The 17940-nt window shown below is 39.6% G+C and overlaps 1 protein-coding gene across 1 annotated transcript; it reads right to left on the bottom strand.

Moving 5' to 3' along the window:
- Positions 1 to 10560: 10560 nt before the first annotated feature.
- LOC111268169 (uncharacterized) lies at positions 10561 to 16475 on the bottom strand. The gene has a single exon (XM_022846953.2). The coding sequence runs from the start codon at positions 13306 to 13308 to the stop codon at positions 12226 to 12228; it is 1083 nt and encodes a 360-aa protein (XP_022702688.1). The 5' UTR covers positions 13309 to 16475; the 3' UTR covers positions 10561 to 12225.
- Positions 16476 to 17940: the final 1465 nt, after the last annotated feature.

The raw sequence follows: 17940 nt of genomic DNA, 5'->3' as shown, positions 1-17940 counted from the left end.
ACCTTTGCGTAGAAGATAATCTCTGACTAAGGTTTGAACCGATACATTCAAAAAAGCATAGATAGTGAACTGTCAATAAATCATCATCTCGAATGTAGATAAGTAAGCATTGTATCGTGTTGAATGAACATGCCTGCAATTTATGGGAATAATTGCTTGCCTAGGTTGCAGAATCCTTACACACCGATGCTTTTTGATTTATAAAAACTTTATGTTTATTGTAGTAGCTAGATGTTTAGTGCTGGCGTCATGCTAGGGCATGATTGCAAAAATCATTGAAACAAGACGGTCCTTAGCCTTCAGAGGTGCATTCACAATAAACGAATAAGCCATCATCTATTTTTTTTCACGCCAATTTACCCAGTCGTTGAAGCTCGACTCCAAAATAACAGTTGCTGGGTGCCCCGGTTCAGTTATGATGATTGTATTTATTGAAATGTTTACAAATAGTAGTGAATCTAATTCTTTTGTCTTTAAACATATCGTACAATCTCTGAAAACGTAATCACTTGCTGTTCAATAAAAATCTGCTTGCAGTCACATGCAAGCGGATTGTAATTAATTTACTGTATTGTCACATAAAATTCAGTTTAAAAGATAGGTCGTTATAGGCATTATAGGCCGTTGGAAGTGAATCTGGCAAATTTCGAAATTGAACAACTTTTGAGCTACACGCTTTTAGCAATGAAATACTGCATACGTGTGGTTAAAAATCGATAAAAGCTACTCGAGGAAAAATGAATTCAGAAGGGAAAGCACTTGTTTTTTTTCTTGGAAAATTCAGTACTCCTCAAAGGTTGAAAACCAGAGAAAACGTAATCGAATGTCGACACCCGAAATTAGGAACAAATTGCTGCTGTTAAGGAGACTTTTCACGAAAGTAGAACTTGGAGTCTAAGAATTTCGTCGCTCAAAGCTGCCACTCCATATATGACGTGTTACAGTATTGTAACTTAACTATTGTGAAAATGCGAAAACTGAACACAAATAGGTTCCCCATCAACTTACTACAGACCAACGTGGTACTTTGGCGCGGCGTTTTCTACGCGCAATTTACAAATCCAATAAGAAAAAACATACTAAAGCATACGCTCATTAGAAACGGGGTATGCTTCATTCTCTGTCGTTAGCCGGAGATGGTCCAGAGGAGAAAGCGGCGTCGCCCTGGAGAGAAATCAAGTTCTTAATCAAATAAATTCGATCATAAGGTGATGGTGGGGTCTACAATGGACATGAGGAACATTTTCTACTAGAATATACTCGCCGAAATTGAAACAATAAATGTAATTATTCCTCAAGGGACTCTTGGTGGAATAATCGAAAACACTCTGTCTGGTTACTCGATGACAGCACCCATCGTCGTGCCTCAATTGCTTCTTGAATTGAGGAAAGGAATATCTAACGTTGACGTTAACCCCCCGATCATCACCGTGTGATTACAAAGTTTTCCAATCCTTAAGAAAGACAACCGTTGAGTATGCATATTCCACCGATTTACTCTATTAAGCAAACATAGATGAAATGACATAAAGCAAAACAAACGATAAGTATATGGCTACTCAGAAGTTGCCAGGGTGTTGCGATAGGTAAGTGTATATATATATATATACAACAGTCGTCGTCCCAACTGGGCTACCGAATCGCTGTGTTAGGGTACAACGGGCAAACTAATAGCGATGGCTCTATCACTTTCATCTGGTATTGTTCTCGACACACAAAGAAAACAGGCCACTCGTTAACGCGTCCATTGTCTGGCCATACAAAGACAAATTTTAGCCACTTCGCTATTTTTATATATAACTACATCGAATATTTTAGACTGGATATATGTATAATTGTCGATCCCAGCCTAGACTTCTTATCGGGGTTTAAAACATTCTGCCATCAAGCATCGGTTTAGGTAGGCATTATATGTGATGCAATTTGTTTGTTCTCAGAGTTAAGGTAGGAGCTGAGACCATCTCACTAACACCTTTGGTCACCACTATTTCTACAAAGGTTTCATTATACAAATATCAAACATAGAATGTCAAAAGGACAAAGAACACCCGGCAAGCGGTGGACTTTACTGCCGGGAGAAGATGAAATCAGAAGGGTACTCTACGTACCAGAAAGGGGTAATCTATGTACACATCTAAATATTTACTTTGGATCGCTAGATTAACCGGATAGGCTAACTTGGCATTATATGGCATCATGTCGAAAGCCGTTACACATTTTAGGTTGAGCCTAGTCCTTGTACGTTCCTAAATTGACTATTGCGTTACGACAAATACACTATGCGATACTGATAGAACGCTCCAAAGTATAGGAGTGGGTTAAGGGTATTTAGCATTGAACCTTTGGGTTTTACTCGCAGAAATGCAGTTTTTTTTTTTCGCTATCTATTGAGACATCTAAAGAACCGAAAGAAGTCGTACAAATTTGCATGTGGAAGGGCGTGAAAGGTCAATTTTTTTCTTGTTTTGTCTATCATGTGGCATGTCTGGCTGAAAAGCTTTTACATTCAAGGCGTGTTGCACACAAGTCGATTGCGTGTGCAAAATAGAACAAAAGTACCAAGTTTACCAATGCTATATACACAAAAATTTATGTGTTCCATAATTGAATAAAAGACGAATGGAGGGTAACGAACCACACTGGTCATAATTTGAAAATTCGATAACAAAGATCTTAAAGTATGCAATACTTTGCCATTGTCATTCTTGGACACGCAAACTATCCTGCGAATTGGGGACATAATACTAGAAATTTCGCTACGGCCACAGTCGTAAATTGTAACGAGGCCAAATAGGAAATCAGTCTCTCCACTTAATGGTAAAAATTGAATTGAAAAACTTGATGGTAAAAAGAACCTATAACCTTTATATCATTGCCCGATCTAGTATTTCGTGTGTGATGTCTTAATAACAAAAAAAGCTATTTGAATAACATATAATCTGGTAAATATCATTTCTAGATTGTTACTGCTAAAGTTGTTTCTAGCAGACGCACAGCCAGGGCGAAATTCTGTTCTACTGTACCACACGTTTAAATCGTGTGTACTACCTATAACCCACATTTGTTTCAGCCAAACATATGGCTAACATGGATGTAGACAACTGTCTGCTTATCAGAATTTTGGAAAGCGGAAACTGTTTTCTATGCCTGAAACAATTCTAGCATGGCTTACAATCCTGCTGTAACAAATCGTCATAATGTCCTAGTGCAACCTCTTTGAATAGTCGAAAAATGATAAATTGATTGATGAATGTAGTGATTCTGGTTGTTCGTTGTATGTCAAGGTTAATCTAGCGTCTGTGCTCCTTCGTCTTCGACATTCCTCGATGCCGCAAGCTGCAGACGAAGTATCCCCCTCAGTTGAAATCTAGCACCGCACGGTTCTAACACAATTTCTTTTCTAAAGACAGTGCAACTCCATATTCTACAACAAATAACTTAGGTAAGACGAAACTGATGATCGACATATACATATATGAGCAATAAAAAAATAAAAGTGCAAACAAAAAGTAAAACAATAGATCTTCTACTTGGATATTTATTTAGTGATAAGTACGTTGCACAAATGTAATGGTTTACATAAATAAGCTTAGGCAAAAGAAAACGCGTTTGGGGAATTAATGAAGAAAGAAAGATGAGTCCATGTGTATATACGTGTGCCGTATGAGGTATGCCTTAATCGAATAGATGTTGAGCCCGAAGCGCAGATTGGTGAAAGCGGTAATATTATAGAAAATAAGAGGGCGCTCTGAAGTACACGGAAGGTTAGGCGAAATCGTGTGATTCATTGAAATGAGATCTAACAAAATATGAAAACGAAACAAAAAAGGCGCTAATGAAAGTAAGTTCTTTACATTACAGAATACTTTATAAGACTTTTATTAAAAATAAGAGTGAACAAATAATGTCCGGATAGTTCAAGGAAAAACATTAGTTTAAGTCCGATTAATTCATCTCAATCAAGTATGAAGACGAAAGTGTGGCTATATTTTTGAAGAAAATTCGGCGTGTCCGCCTGCCGCCCGTTCGCTTTTATGCTACAGAACAATCATTATCACATAAATTTCTCATGTGAGTGAAGTTGGTTCTTGTAGGGATTAAAGACGCAGTATTTCAAACCAATGTTAAGTCACCTGGATAAAAACGTAGGTTGTACTTCTTCAAGCCTATGTAGCATTTAAGATAAGAGCGTCAATCAGAATCCTTGATATCGCAGAACTTTGATACACACATAAAAATGAGCACTGTCAGCGACGGAGCGGCGATAAGTCACCTCACTAGTACGGTCGCTAAATGGATGACTTGCGTAAAATGGACGCCGCTTGCTTGCTTGCTTGCTTGCTTCTGTGATGAACAAACGCGGGTGTTAACCATGGTGTCATCATCAGCTTAAGCAACGCTATAAGTTAATCATGCAGGCTGAAGTCTTCAAGGATATTTTTGGTATTCAGAATCTGATTACTAAGATCAGTACGTTTAAACACCATTCAGTCGTTTTATTTATTACCGCCTGTGATAAAATCCAGTTTTTATTACAATCTAATAATAATAATAATAATGAGATAATCCGCATACAATGTGAAGTGGAGTTTTTCACACATTTAGGATATGTACTAGCGAAACGAAGAGTGAGACCTGTAAAACTTTTCTGAAGAACACTTGTACGCAATCAATATCTAATCATCACTCGATGTGGTAGTTGCATAATTGGACGTTTTTAAAGCAGTCGATCATTTATCGCTAGGTCACTTGTTCTGAACGGTTTTCGTACACCCCCCGGGTTTCTGATGCTTCGGTCGCATGTTTCTGCCTTTCTGACACAGTTTCTGCTTTCCGAATACTGTGCCATGGTTACAAAGACATAAGACTCCAAGGTGCAGGGCAGCACTTCTTAATTCTGTTTTGACCCTTATGGCTTGCAGTCGAGGTACTGCGTCTTTCATTTTTCTGCTGGTTTTCGACATAAACCTAATTTTAGGCACCACTGTCTTATGCGAGACGCCAGATGACATTTTCAGTAATGAGTCAGCGTATTTACTGCCGGCCACCTCCGACCCAGATATTCATAGAAATAGTATTTCTCTACAGTAAGCTAGCTGCTAGCAGGATACTTAGTTTCCCCGATTCAAAAAGTTTCTGCCGTTGTTCTCGTAAACCGGCATACACAAAAACAATGCGCTAGGATAACCGTTGTACTGTCTAAGCCAGCTTTAGATATCGCTCAAAATGAAAGAACGTTATGAGTTGTTTCAACGACACTGGTTTGAGTAACACATCACGTATTACCTTACGTTTTTTGTCGAATTGTTGCAATTTGATAATGAGCTTTCTGAAATATTTATTTGCTTGTTTAATGCTGAATTTCGCATTGGTTACATAGAGGGTAACGGTCCTCGTGATGGTTCAACGATGACGTGTCTGGCTACAAGCCTTTCTAGGGACACATGTACAGTGCAAGCAGATACCAGGTTTTGATATACTAGATAAGCTCAAATGATCGATAACAGCCTAGTGCTGGAGGAATTCAGCCTCAGTGAATATTCGTTCAGTTCACATAAGGAAATCACTTTTATTCTTCAGAAGCAACATTTAATCGATTCCTCACTGGTCAAGAAAAAATCGACTTTTAAGGGTAACTTGCGGGCCGATTAGGCTTCAAAGATAGTCTAATAAGCAGATTTCCAAAATAATAATGAGCAAATATCGACTGCTTCTCTGTCATTACCGCCAACAACAGACCTAAAGCCAGACAGATAAAGCCTCGAAAACAAATTTCGCAGACCGACTTACACATCATCTACCAGCACGTATTGGTAAGTATATATAAGGTATTTTAGCTAGTTTCAGAACGGTTGATTCGAAGGAGAACACCTGATTGAAGTCGACATTTTAATAAATAGAAAGGAAACTATTTATCAGATACGTGTGTTTTTTGATGCTTTGTTATTAACTGGCTTCGCATGTCTCTGACTGAGCTCAATTAATTTGCCTACTTTTCTAATAGGGCTTGTAATTATATGGATAAATCAACAGACGTTTTTGTTTCAGAGTGTTTAAATGAGAGGCATTGTACGATTTTTATTTAGTGTTAGGCTCCTCTAAATTCAGAAAAAAAAACCCTCTAAAAACTCTATTTGACCTCGATACAAGAAAAACAAAGCATAAGTTAAACAAAAAACTTAACTTAAATTACCATCGTCTTAATCAACGAATTAGAGTGGACTCGACGCTTCTATTCTATTTCGTCGCTGTTTTCTTGCGCTGGTAAGCGACCACCTTCAGCTGAGTGCCCAGCAGCTGTTGAGACTTGTGGCGATGAAAAGGTCCAGTTTGGAGCAGCGTTTAATCTTCGTAAAAGCTTTCGAATAAAATGGAGAGTCGATTATCTTGACATTCCGCAAGTGTCGTACAGACAGACACAACACTTCTTATCGGCCTCCAAAACATTGAAGCAATCGATAATGAAATTACAAGAAACTGGCTTACCCACAAATAGAGAGAAGCCAGGGAGACCACGAACCAGGAGAACTAGTCATAGCATTGCTGCGGTGAGGAGCAATGCAGGTACTGATCTAACAACCCAAATATGCCGTTGCGCTTAACAGCTAAGCCTATCGAAGAGCACCCTATGACGCATATTCAACTAAACAAGTGTTATCGAACCTCACAGGGTACAGCTAATTCAACAAATAGATATTCAGAAACATTGCAAGTATCGTCTGCTCGGCTCTCACGACATCTTGAAACGCAAGGCATCTGCTGGCGATTTTTGATCATATCTTACGTTGAAATTCATTTTAGCTAAATGACTAAATGCATAAACGAAGTCATTGCATCTGGGCTTTACAGAGTCCACTTTGTTCGCAAAGAATCACGTGTTTGGTGCGGTTTGTGTAGCGAAAACGTCATAGAATCTGGAGTTTGACGATGAGACGTCAAAAGTGATAACGAGCGCCATCATGAGATGTGACAGACCATACTGAGGACTGAAATGAACGGACTGAATGAAAGTAATCATTGATTTCAACGAGACAGAAGAACTTGCCATACTGCGCAACTAACAATCAATAAGCTTGACTGCATTATCCTAGGTCGATTGATATTGTTACGTAGCGGCAAAGTCGCGTCACCGCCTTTTTCCTGACATCTGACTCTTGCCGATTCTTTCCTGTGAGGCTATGTGAAAGACAGTGTGCATCAAACAGCGCTGAAAATAATCTACAATGTGAAGCATCAAATGCGTCAAGCGATTAGAGCTGAATTACGCAGGATACGGGAGACCATTGTGTTCCATGTGTGCTACAGATTCAACTTTTTACAGTAGGCCAACGTGCGTATAAACACATGCTGGCTTTTCTTCTTACTTCCGAGCGCATTAAAATAGAATGAGAGTACTCTATAAACAAACTGTATATATATATATATATATATATCTGTCGAAAAATGGTTTCCAAATCGTTCAAACAGATTTATCGTATACTTATATAATTGACAAAACTATAAGAGATAAGATCAATATATCTCAAGCTTTCAAGGCTAGAACTGTACTTATTTCCTCAAATTTTATAGACTGTTCGCTTTGCTGTGGTTACAGTAAGGATTATTGAGTTATATTAGCCATTAATTACTTTAGTGTCATTTATAACGTTCCATAGTTCTCTGTGTGTGATATCTACATATGAACAGTATATATGTGCCGCAGCACTAGCCTTTAGGCATTGGTGTGTGCAAAGGTTTGTGATATCACCCCTACCAAATCTGTCCTCCGGTAGAGATGCTTACATATAGAACTGCTATATGCTGCTAACGTTGATTCAGTGTCATCGATGAATGCAGAAGCCCACCGTTTGACGACCACTCAACAGAGGTGTATACCTTCAAGCTGGGAAGCCTTTGACCCGCTTGACAATCTATTTACGGTGCTCCGTAGACATAATCGACAACAATTTTTGTTTTTGCTAAGATAAGTGTTAAGCGCAATTCATGCACAACCGTACATAAGGCAAAAACATCCATATATCTGACAAAAGAACACGCTTAACTTTAAAATGCTGCAACGGACCAATGTATGTGAGGGAGCTGCTCGTGACACCAGTCCGAAGCCCTTACCGAACTGAACATTATACATCTTTCTGTACTCACGTCTCAATTTTCAGTTCAGACGAACATCTTGGGTAGACATATTTACCCCCTAAAAATTTTAAAGAAAAATATCCAAATACTGAAAACATTTACGCGAGTAAGCACTTTGTTGATGCCAATTCAGTACCGCAATCGATACAGCTCGACGAGCTGTCTAAAAACCTTGCTGCAGCTAAAATAAATATTTCAGCCTGAAAAAAGCTAAAAACGGGAGTTCTAGCTTTTTCGCTTGTGCACTAAATGACAAAAGTGACAATAAAATACAACTTTTTACATAGATATAACTAGTTTTCAGTTTTCAAATACCGTTTATTTGAAGAATAACATCTTCACATTGTATTTTATGTAAATGGGGTTTTTCTTAATGCCTGTCGACCAATCTCGATGATTTGAAATAGATAGCAATATAAATCCTTATAGTAAAATTACTGCTTTTAAGTAAAAAAAGGCAAAAACCTAATGATGAGATCGATTTTTATATGTAACAGTAGAATGAAAATATGTTTTGAGCTGTATTTGAATTTCTAATAGGTGCTAATTGGAACGATAGACTAGATGTAACGTAAATCGAATCTTCTTTCATTATAACACGATGGTAAAAAAAATTGTCAAAGAACAAAGGGTCTAGTGGGCAGGTAACAACAATGGGATAACTGTTAATTTACATTATGATGGGCGTTATAACATCAACTAAATAAACTAGTTCAATCAAGCAACGCAAGTCAAACTCGGAGCGAACCCCTCGCGTCCACCTGATATGTAACTAGAATAACAACCTTCTATTAGCGTACCGTCAGTGTTGATACAGGGTGTTAAATTGATTTCATTAAGGTTTAAATGGTAAGTTTTAAATCTACATGAAAAATTGAAATTTGTTATGCTACATCATCATGGTGACATGGGCCAACCAACGGAATCAAAAAACGGCAACGCTGTCCCAGTCACCCGCCTTGGGCCTTATCAACATACGTCGCATACATTTTACGATGCCTTACTGAGCCTATTGAATTCGACAGGAAACAACACTGAAACGAATTACACCAAACTTAAGTACGACAACAGAAAATATGATTAAAATCTTTTCGACTGATGTTTTGTAAATAAAAAGTGCATTTACTTCATGTTTTTTGGCGTTTTCTTGACAACAATTATACACATGTTCAATGTAGAGACTTGCAATATTATTTTAATAAGTACCATATTCCTTGACGATGAGAAAGTCGCATTGGAAAAGCAATTATGCATTATAAGCAACGACTACTTGAATTCGGCTTGGCTTGAAATGTGGCCACTCCGTGATTAAACTACGTCACAGGTCGCGCACCACGTCATTACTTCAGTAACAACCGCAAAACAAGCCACAATGTAAGTTCTTCTTGAGCAAGTGCGGAAGTTATCAACTGTGTTGAAGATATATTGGGCGGATTGCCAAGTGCTTTTGATGGCAGCATGATTCACGGCTCGGCTGCGTTTATGGTGGAAATTTCAATCAAGCTAATGTTTTCTAGTGACACCTTTCGCATTACAGGCAGCCGGTATCAAGACATAGCGTACGGTTCGTATACCTCTATGTTTGAAGCTTTACGTTCAATATCGCCGTTAAGCATTCCATCAGACGGCTGACTCCCAGCACAAGGCGAAATCTGTGTATGTTCAAGTTCCAACCTAAACCACAACGTGTTTTTAAGATCAGCAGGAAAATACGTGACCCAATACGCTACCATGCAGACATGGGCCGTATACCATGATATTTGGTGAAAATACGATATATATCGAAGAAAGTTTGAGAAAGAAAAATGGTTTGTACCCCTCTAAACTAGCTGGATTACAGCTGGAGCGTTACGATTTATTTTGCTCTGCAACAACAAAGCAGTTAAGCAAACGAATAAATGGTAACTGCCAATGTTACACTTTATATGGCATACTACATGAACGAAGGTATCCGGCATAACGAAAACCATTGGCTAATGAATTAAGGATAGACAGAAAAAGAGACAAAAATCATTGATTTTCGATAATGACGAAGTAATATTCATCGTAGATATATTTTTCATGATACAAACAAAATTAATAATTGTAACTGGTGGTAGGACTGAACCTTCGAGTATATTTCTTATCTGCCAAAGTTGCAGTCGCCTTCATCAACTGCCTTGCGACCACTGAAAAAAGGAGTCGACGTCTGGCATTGCGTTGAGTTTAATTGCAAAATACTATATAAAACAACCAGACACATCTATCTGATCCTTGTAAGTGCCAACACTTATAATACGATACCCCTAGAAATAATCACTTCTCGCTTATTTACTTTTTGATTCCACTTATGTACTTCGTATGTATCTCCAGTTATACGTATGATTTCATTGAATATAATTCAACTATTTCAGCGTGCAAAGGCATCAAAATAAACTAAACAAGCAATAATAGAATATATAGTATATAATCTTTTATTCTTCTTTTCGTCGAAATAGAAATACAATGATTGTTTGCAAGGAGTGCCGCCTTTGGGATTAAAAGTGAAAGACAGCTTAGAGTGTCGTTTTTTCCACATAATGAGTGGCCCGTTTTTCCATATAGTGAGTATAGATACGTTTCAATGTATCTATCTGTGAATCTCAATATTTTGCCTTTTTAAACTCAAACTTAGTTCACATCTCGACGGTTTGCGTGTATTAAATGTCAAATCTTTAGCGGGTACCAATTTATCTGTAAGTCGAAAACGATAACGAAAAGGCTTGTAAATAAGAACATAGACATCTAAGGTGTACAGTTTCGGCCATCGCCGTCACTAAACACGAAACAACATAATGCGCGTCAATAGCTGTAGAAGCGCAGATTTATTCCAAAAGTAGTAAGGTATATATAATTTTCTCATTGTATTTAGTTCCATCCGTATAGCTCCGTCCACACAAATTATCTCGTATTTAGGAGCCACTAACTGAAACATCTTGCAGCATTTCTCTCCATCTAAGTAGTTGCTAGCATATCAAAGAAGACATATTTTTGGAGCCGTTCTGATCATGGACTTTGTCATCTTACTTCGCTATCTTTACTACTATGTCATTTATAGTAATGCTCAACTAAAAGAAGCAGCGCAGTACATACTAATATTCAGCTCAATCCTCCTTGCTCTAAAAATGATACTCATCTTTGTCGTGGTAGTGTTTATTATTAATCATACATTTTAAGATTATAACTACTCATATATAGAGTAGTTATAATGTATGAATATAATATATTTTTCAGGCCTATTAGTTGTTAAGGGCCTTTTCTGAAAGTTAAATGTGCTAAATCCATTCAGCCTCTACAGCGCGTTCGCCTGGCTTAGATAGAGAAATTAGTCCCTATAGTAGTTTAATGGGAAAAGTATTTTCCCGCTGGCTGAAGGGACACTTTGTAGTCTAGAAATGCACACATCGGCATTGTGGGTATATATGTAACCTCCACGAACAGCAGAGACACAATGGAATATAATAAAATTTTAGTAGTCGTTTAGGGCGGTCGTTTTCCTGCTTAGCAGTGTTCTTGGCCCTATTCTTGTTATTGTTGGTGCTTCGAAGAAATAATGAGCTTGTGAAAAACTTAAGCGGTCATCAAAAAGTGGGTTGGATCAATCTTGACCGCTTTGGCATGCCCTGGCAATTCATGTCACCGCCGTTAAAACATCGATGTATCATCATAGCTCATACGAGCTTGAATGAAAGCTTTGTTGTTTGGAGTTGGTCTTAACTAAGCGCTGAGCGTTTGTAGATATCTGTAAACGGCAAAATAGAATGCACCGTATAGTGTTTTGTTTCTCGTTGCTTATTCATATCACACTGCGCTGTGGCTAAATTTGCCTTGAACGGACTCCGAGATAACATATAGACACTGTTTCACTGTACCGCACTTAACAATGACTGGCTGGTATATCGCCATTCTGGCAAATACGTCTGTGTTTTACGAAAATATATTCATAAGGACAATAATTTTTTCATGATTGGGTGTCGTTTTCGGACAAAACTTTCCTTCGAAATTATTCTTTGTTCATATGGCGTGCAAAGTATATACTAGTGACAAAAGAATTAAGATTCTGTTTATCATCGTTTACTTAAGACGAAGTCGCAACCTCCGTCGATGCAGAAGGTATAACACGAATTGTACGAGCACAGGCCAAAGTAAAATCGCTGCAAGGGTATGTGGCTGGATTCCGCCTAGAAGCGACCAACGGTTTGCCCGTCGGCGTTCCTGTAGAGTACGTTCGAGGTTATCCAGGCGTCGGACTACCTCATCCATTGTGTACTGAAGACGTACGACTGCGTATGAAAGGTTATCTACTGGTTGTATTCGGCTGAATGCGTCGGCGTTATTAGGTTGTCGACCTCCGCCGCTGGGAGCTCTTTCCGCTGTAAACGAATCTCCAGCAGAAAAGCCTAACGAAGACTCCCCTGCGATCCAGCCACCCCTCGACGACGACACCGGCGGCACTCCGCCCCCTGGAAACGGTTCCCTGTTAGAGCCCATATACGGGGCAATGGGCGGCGGAGGATAACTGTTTGGGTCACCACCGCCAGCCTTGATGTGATTATTATTGTTGTTATTATTTTTCATATTCTGATACTGCACTGAATGGCCGTTGACGATTTCGGCTTGGCCAGGACCGTCCTCCTGGACATGATTGAACGTATCGGAATAGTCTTCGCCGTCCGTATCGTGATCGCCATCGAGCTTCTCTATGTCATCTTCCGAGTGGCGTTCAGCGTCATCAGCGGCATTGCCATCTCCAACTAGCTTGTGAAATTCATTGGGTACGTTGTCAAGACACGTAATGTCGCCGAGAAGCGGTCGAAAAAGGGCGATATGCTTTGGTTCGGAGTACGACAGTGCCTCTTTTACTTCTTCGGGGCTGGCTTTGCACTGAAGTTGCTTGATTGTTGACACGAATTCACTAACGTATTTTTCCATCGCTTCTTCCTTTGTCATCGACCGGAGTCCGTTCCAGGCATCGTATTTGGCCCGACCAACAACATCCCAGAAAGATGGCCGCGAACCTTTGCATGAACCTTCAGTCGCCTGCTTATAGTGTGAATAGAAAGTTAGTTGCATGGCGTATGGCGGCTGGAAGCTGCCATTTTTTGGCAAATTTCGAATGATCTGCACGGCGGCGTTGAATCGGTCTTCGACGGACATCTTGTGCCAATGGTAATCATAAGGTAAAGTCAACAGTGTGTAAAGTTTCGAGATGGTTGTAGGTGCCAGAACAGAACATAAGCGCTAGCGTTGAGCAGTTACGAGCGAAGCTGTGCTAAAAGCGTCCTGTATACAAGATCTCCCATCTGCCAATTGGTTACTGTGCATATAAACACTTCAATAGCATGCAGCGCGTATCTGGAACGCTATATCAATGAGCGCGCAAAATACTTTTTCTCGTATTAAACACATTCTCCCCAATCACATATTTAAATGTCAGATGTTAGCGTCACCGTTTTTAAAGCATGAATTTTTATTGCCAACGGATTCTAGCAGCATTTTTGTCGATATTCTATTTTTTGCCGCCCGAGAGTGGAAGATACCGAGAGTTCGTAATGTAATCACACTCCGATCGCTCTTCACACTAATTCCTGTTGTGTTAGTAATAATGTCTGTAATGTCTGGTCGACGCTCTCGGTTACACTTTCCCACCCGGCTATTGCTCTAGAATAATGTAGCTTCAGTTCATTTGAATCTCTTTTTGGTTGTAGATCCTATTACCACACTGTTGTGGTCAGCGAGACAGGCATCGAAGAAAGTTCACGATCGCACTGAACGTCTACACAAAAGAACTCTGCGACTCTTTGCCCGATCGTTCTGTCATACCACAATAACAGATAACGATACAATCTTTCGACATGAGCTACTCGGTTGTTTACAATGAGTGGCCAGCCAATCGCACAATCACGGGCTGTCGACAAAACCAAACACGAACCTACCTAAACACATTTTTCCTGAATATGGAGTCTATTACTTGAAGGAGAAGCTGATGGTGGGCTAGCGATCACCATGCCACCTGTATCGCAAGCTGCCGAGGGGTTAACCGCTCGTCGATATTTTCGTACGTGTTATCTATCGCAACGCATGGGGCGCCATCTTGGCGACGTCGACGTCGCGGTCAGAACTGCCCCGCCATTACTACAGCAACAACTATCGCGGCGCAGCTCCTGACGGTATTCGGGCGTCGATGAACAAACACTATACTGTCGAATACTGCACTGTTGACCTTAGCATGTACAATTATTTTCCAAAAAAACTGTCCTTGCTATCTGACGTGCCGTCGGTCTGTGAGAACGCTACGGTTGGTTACTGGAGCACGAAAACCCTTTACAGCTTTTTTTGCCTCTAGACCGATACCTTGAAATGTCATACAAATAAGTGGCGACACCTGCACTGACTGGATCACATACGCGCTCGCAGGCGACAAGTGGGGAGGGTCGATTCAGCGAGAAGGCCAAACAAATAGCAACTGAGTAAAGCAAGACGGCGGAGCACCACAGTCGACCAAGTGGTAGCTGAGCGGGAACCGTTCTCTGACAGAATGATTGTTTTGAAATGATGATGCGGCTTGCGAGAGATGGAGGGAAAGAACTAACGGTAACGAGTAACAGCGTTGGATGAAGAATGGTCACCCAGCTTAGTTTGCGCCACCATTTCGCACAACAGGCTGCTTTTTTTTACTGCGACCACTTCTGACCGAAGTAAAAGTATTGTATATCCATATATACGTATACACGTATATATATGCTGCCTAGGAGGTACATGGTAGAGGTGATAAAACAAACGTGAAACTCGTTATTTTTTCGCCGAACGATTACAGCAGCAGATTATTAAAGTGTGAGTACTTACCCCGATACTACCTGAAGCGGTAGCTAGCAAGGCTAGTATTATACGGCTTTGTGTTTTGAGGTTGTCGTCCGGTGTCGCCGCTAGACATTTCACCAGATGGCTGGCTCCCAGCACGCAACGAAGTGTATCCATGCCTAGGTTCAAACTTAGGCCGCAACGTCGCTGAGTGCAGCAGGCAAATATATTACCCACTAAGGTATTACCGGAGACTGGTCTCATGCCAGTTTGGCATAAGTCGCATATATGAATCTAGACATTAATGCAAAAGGTTTCCCAGAAATCCCCTTACAGGAAAGTATCAATCTACACAAGATAAAGATGGCAAACATAACTCGAGCTGTTCGATGGTTTACGGTCTAACTTGGAAGAAAGAGATGTCGCCTACGAGAGAAAAACTGTTTTCACATCCCAACAATGCCAAAAAGCCAGCGCGCTCACCTTATTGTACTTACCTTTAAAACCGGAAGCTATGCGTCACTCCAGGCCGAGAATCAGTCAAGGACCGATGTTGATAATAATCTTATCGAAGATATTTAAAGATTACTTCAAAAGTGTGATGAAGCAACCCTATAAATGCTGATTTTATTCAGTGATGAATATATTTCGCAGTCTTTGAATTGCTAGATCGTCTTGTGAAAAAACTATCTCATATACAGTCACATTTTTTTTGGACAAATTAAATTCTGTGTTGGAAAAACATTTAAGAAATATGTTACAAATTCCTTAATTAAAGTAAATCGACTTTTACTGTTCATTTTTTTTTTGTTTGTTGTCGATTGAATGGAGGTGACTTCACTGGCATAGGCTTTTTTAAAATGTATATTCTTTAATCTCAATTCGGTTCTTTCGATTCGCTCAGAAGTTATTCGTAGGCCAAGCTTTTTTTCACGATTATATTCTGTTTTAGGCAACATAACTGACTAAAGTTTTTGTTCCACTAAAGCGTAGCGGGTACTGAAATAGTAATCGACTCATTGGTGAGCCTACAGGCACGACTCATACGTGTCCTAAAAGCAAAAGATTATATTCTTCATGTAAAAACGTAATTTATCGACTGTCATTTTGGTTGCAGTAATGCCATTTATCAAGCTTTTCCCCCACTTATGTCTATGGCTTTGCAGAGGGAGAGCTGAAGGTTTTAGTCGCCATCTCGAGGAAACAGCGACTAGGTTTAATGTATGATCACAAATGTCTGCGACTAAGTGTAAACAGAAGGCCTGCTACTATTAAATTTCGAATCGGAATAGTATATCAGGTACGCTACGAAGAATAGATAACGACAACATCTTTGCCTATGTGTGAAGGTTTGATGTGACCAGTGTGTTGAGGTACGTCTGAAAATTTCATGGCCGACGAATTTTAGCTCAGGCCACCTTCAGCATATTTTGACCGCAGCACGGCAGTAGAAGTCATGAAATGACTGTTCAGGAAAAGTTTCGAATGAATGTAATAAATTACCTCTGAAAACAGCAGACCCAGTATAAACGCTGTTATTAGGTCCGCTCGTCTTTCCTTAGGCCGGAACGTCAGTTGCACGGTGCCATTTAATTCATGCCGAAAAATCATAGCCACTGGAGTACGTAAATGGCCAGCATCTTGCGCCAACGGCCACACAGTGCAGTCTATGAATCAAAATGCCACAGAAGAGAGGCTGAAGTTCTTACATGAAATAATTAAAAAGAGCACGGATAATGCACTTACCGCATTAAAACCCACTCTTACATATAATTTTTTTATAACACACAAAATGAGTTTGTCTAACAACAATACCTAAGTCTATGATAGTGGTTACAAATGTTAATTATAGATAATGTCCATTTAGCTATAATGCTACTCAAATGTAATACGACACAATAGAAAAAAACTCGCCTAGGTGCGCGGACCTTATATTTGATTTACTTCCAAGGGATATGTCGATCCACGCCTTATCTCGGTCTTCAAGTTAAGTACATATCGTGCTGTCATTAAGGTAGTTAATAGGGTACTGCATACGACTTGAACTACGTTTACAATTAATATTGTAGCGTAATATATCCGTATGCATCTTTTGTAAGTGTAGATATAAGCGGTATTGTGTTTAACGCACCTCTCTACTTTTAACGAGCGTCCCGGCGTGTCACGTCACCCCTTATTTCACCCGCGGCAATAACAATACGCATTCGAAATAGACAATTTAAGCAAGTCGTTTGTTTGTCGGCTGTGTTATAGAGCCTAACAAACCGCACATCTCCTTTTTATTTAATCCATCTTTTTAATTATTTAGTCTTTATCTGCATACGGTCGAAGTATTTCGGTTATCAAGCCAAAGTCGCAGGTTCTCCCTTCTTTGTTGCTATGAACCTGAACGAGTGCCCCATATATAGCTTAAGCCATTCCTGAACAAATAGATGCTACGTTCTTTTCTGTCTTGTGTCATTCTCTCAAAACCGAGAATGTTGAAGACAAGTATTTTGAGATTAGTTAGGCCTTAGGTCTCTTCCTCGAAATCCTTTGGTTTTGTCCAGTGCGTCCTAGCCAGGGATTCGCTTGTTTTACCGAGCTGCGGAATAGATATATTGCGACATGGTAAAGTCACAGAATAAGCGTTAAGTCGTAGTTTCCGTAGTTCTCCTCTTGCGGGGAGAAATATCTAATAATAATAATACATCTGTTATCGTAAAATACGAACGCCTTGATGATCCTTCACAGGTCCTGAACTTGTTAAAAGGCCTTTGGTTCCACCATTTGAAGATTAAAGTCTTAGATAAAATAATTTATTTTTAATATAATTGGGAAAGGCTGCTAAAACGTTGTCCTAAGGCATATGATACCTCTGCCTTTAGAATCCGTGTTATCTGGATCTATTTTTTTTTTATTTCTGGGCCTTAAAGTAAAACAAAGATAAACAAAAGTGTTGTGCGCGTTTCAACCCTGTCCGAAACTATTACTAACCTAGCAAGGCTC

The sequence above is a fragment of the Varroa jacobsoni genome, unplaced genomic scaffold, assembly GCF_002532875.2.
Source record: "Varroa jacobsoni isolate VJ856 unplaced genomic scaffold, vjacob_1.0 scaffold_1263, whole genome shotgun sequence".
NCBI lineage: Eukaryota > Metazoa > Arthropoda > Arachnida > Mesostigmata > Varroidae > Varroa > Varroa jacobsoni.
Note: the sequence above shows the minus strand (reverse complement) of the source record. Positions and strands in the feature narration are given on the sequence as shown.

Bases quoted from the DNA above. Each gene is read 5' to 3' on its own strand.
- LOC111268169 (XM_022846953.2), bottom strand. From the start codon at position 13,308: ATGTCCGTCGAAGACCGATTCAACGCCGCCGTGCAGATCATTCGAAAT.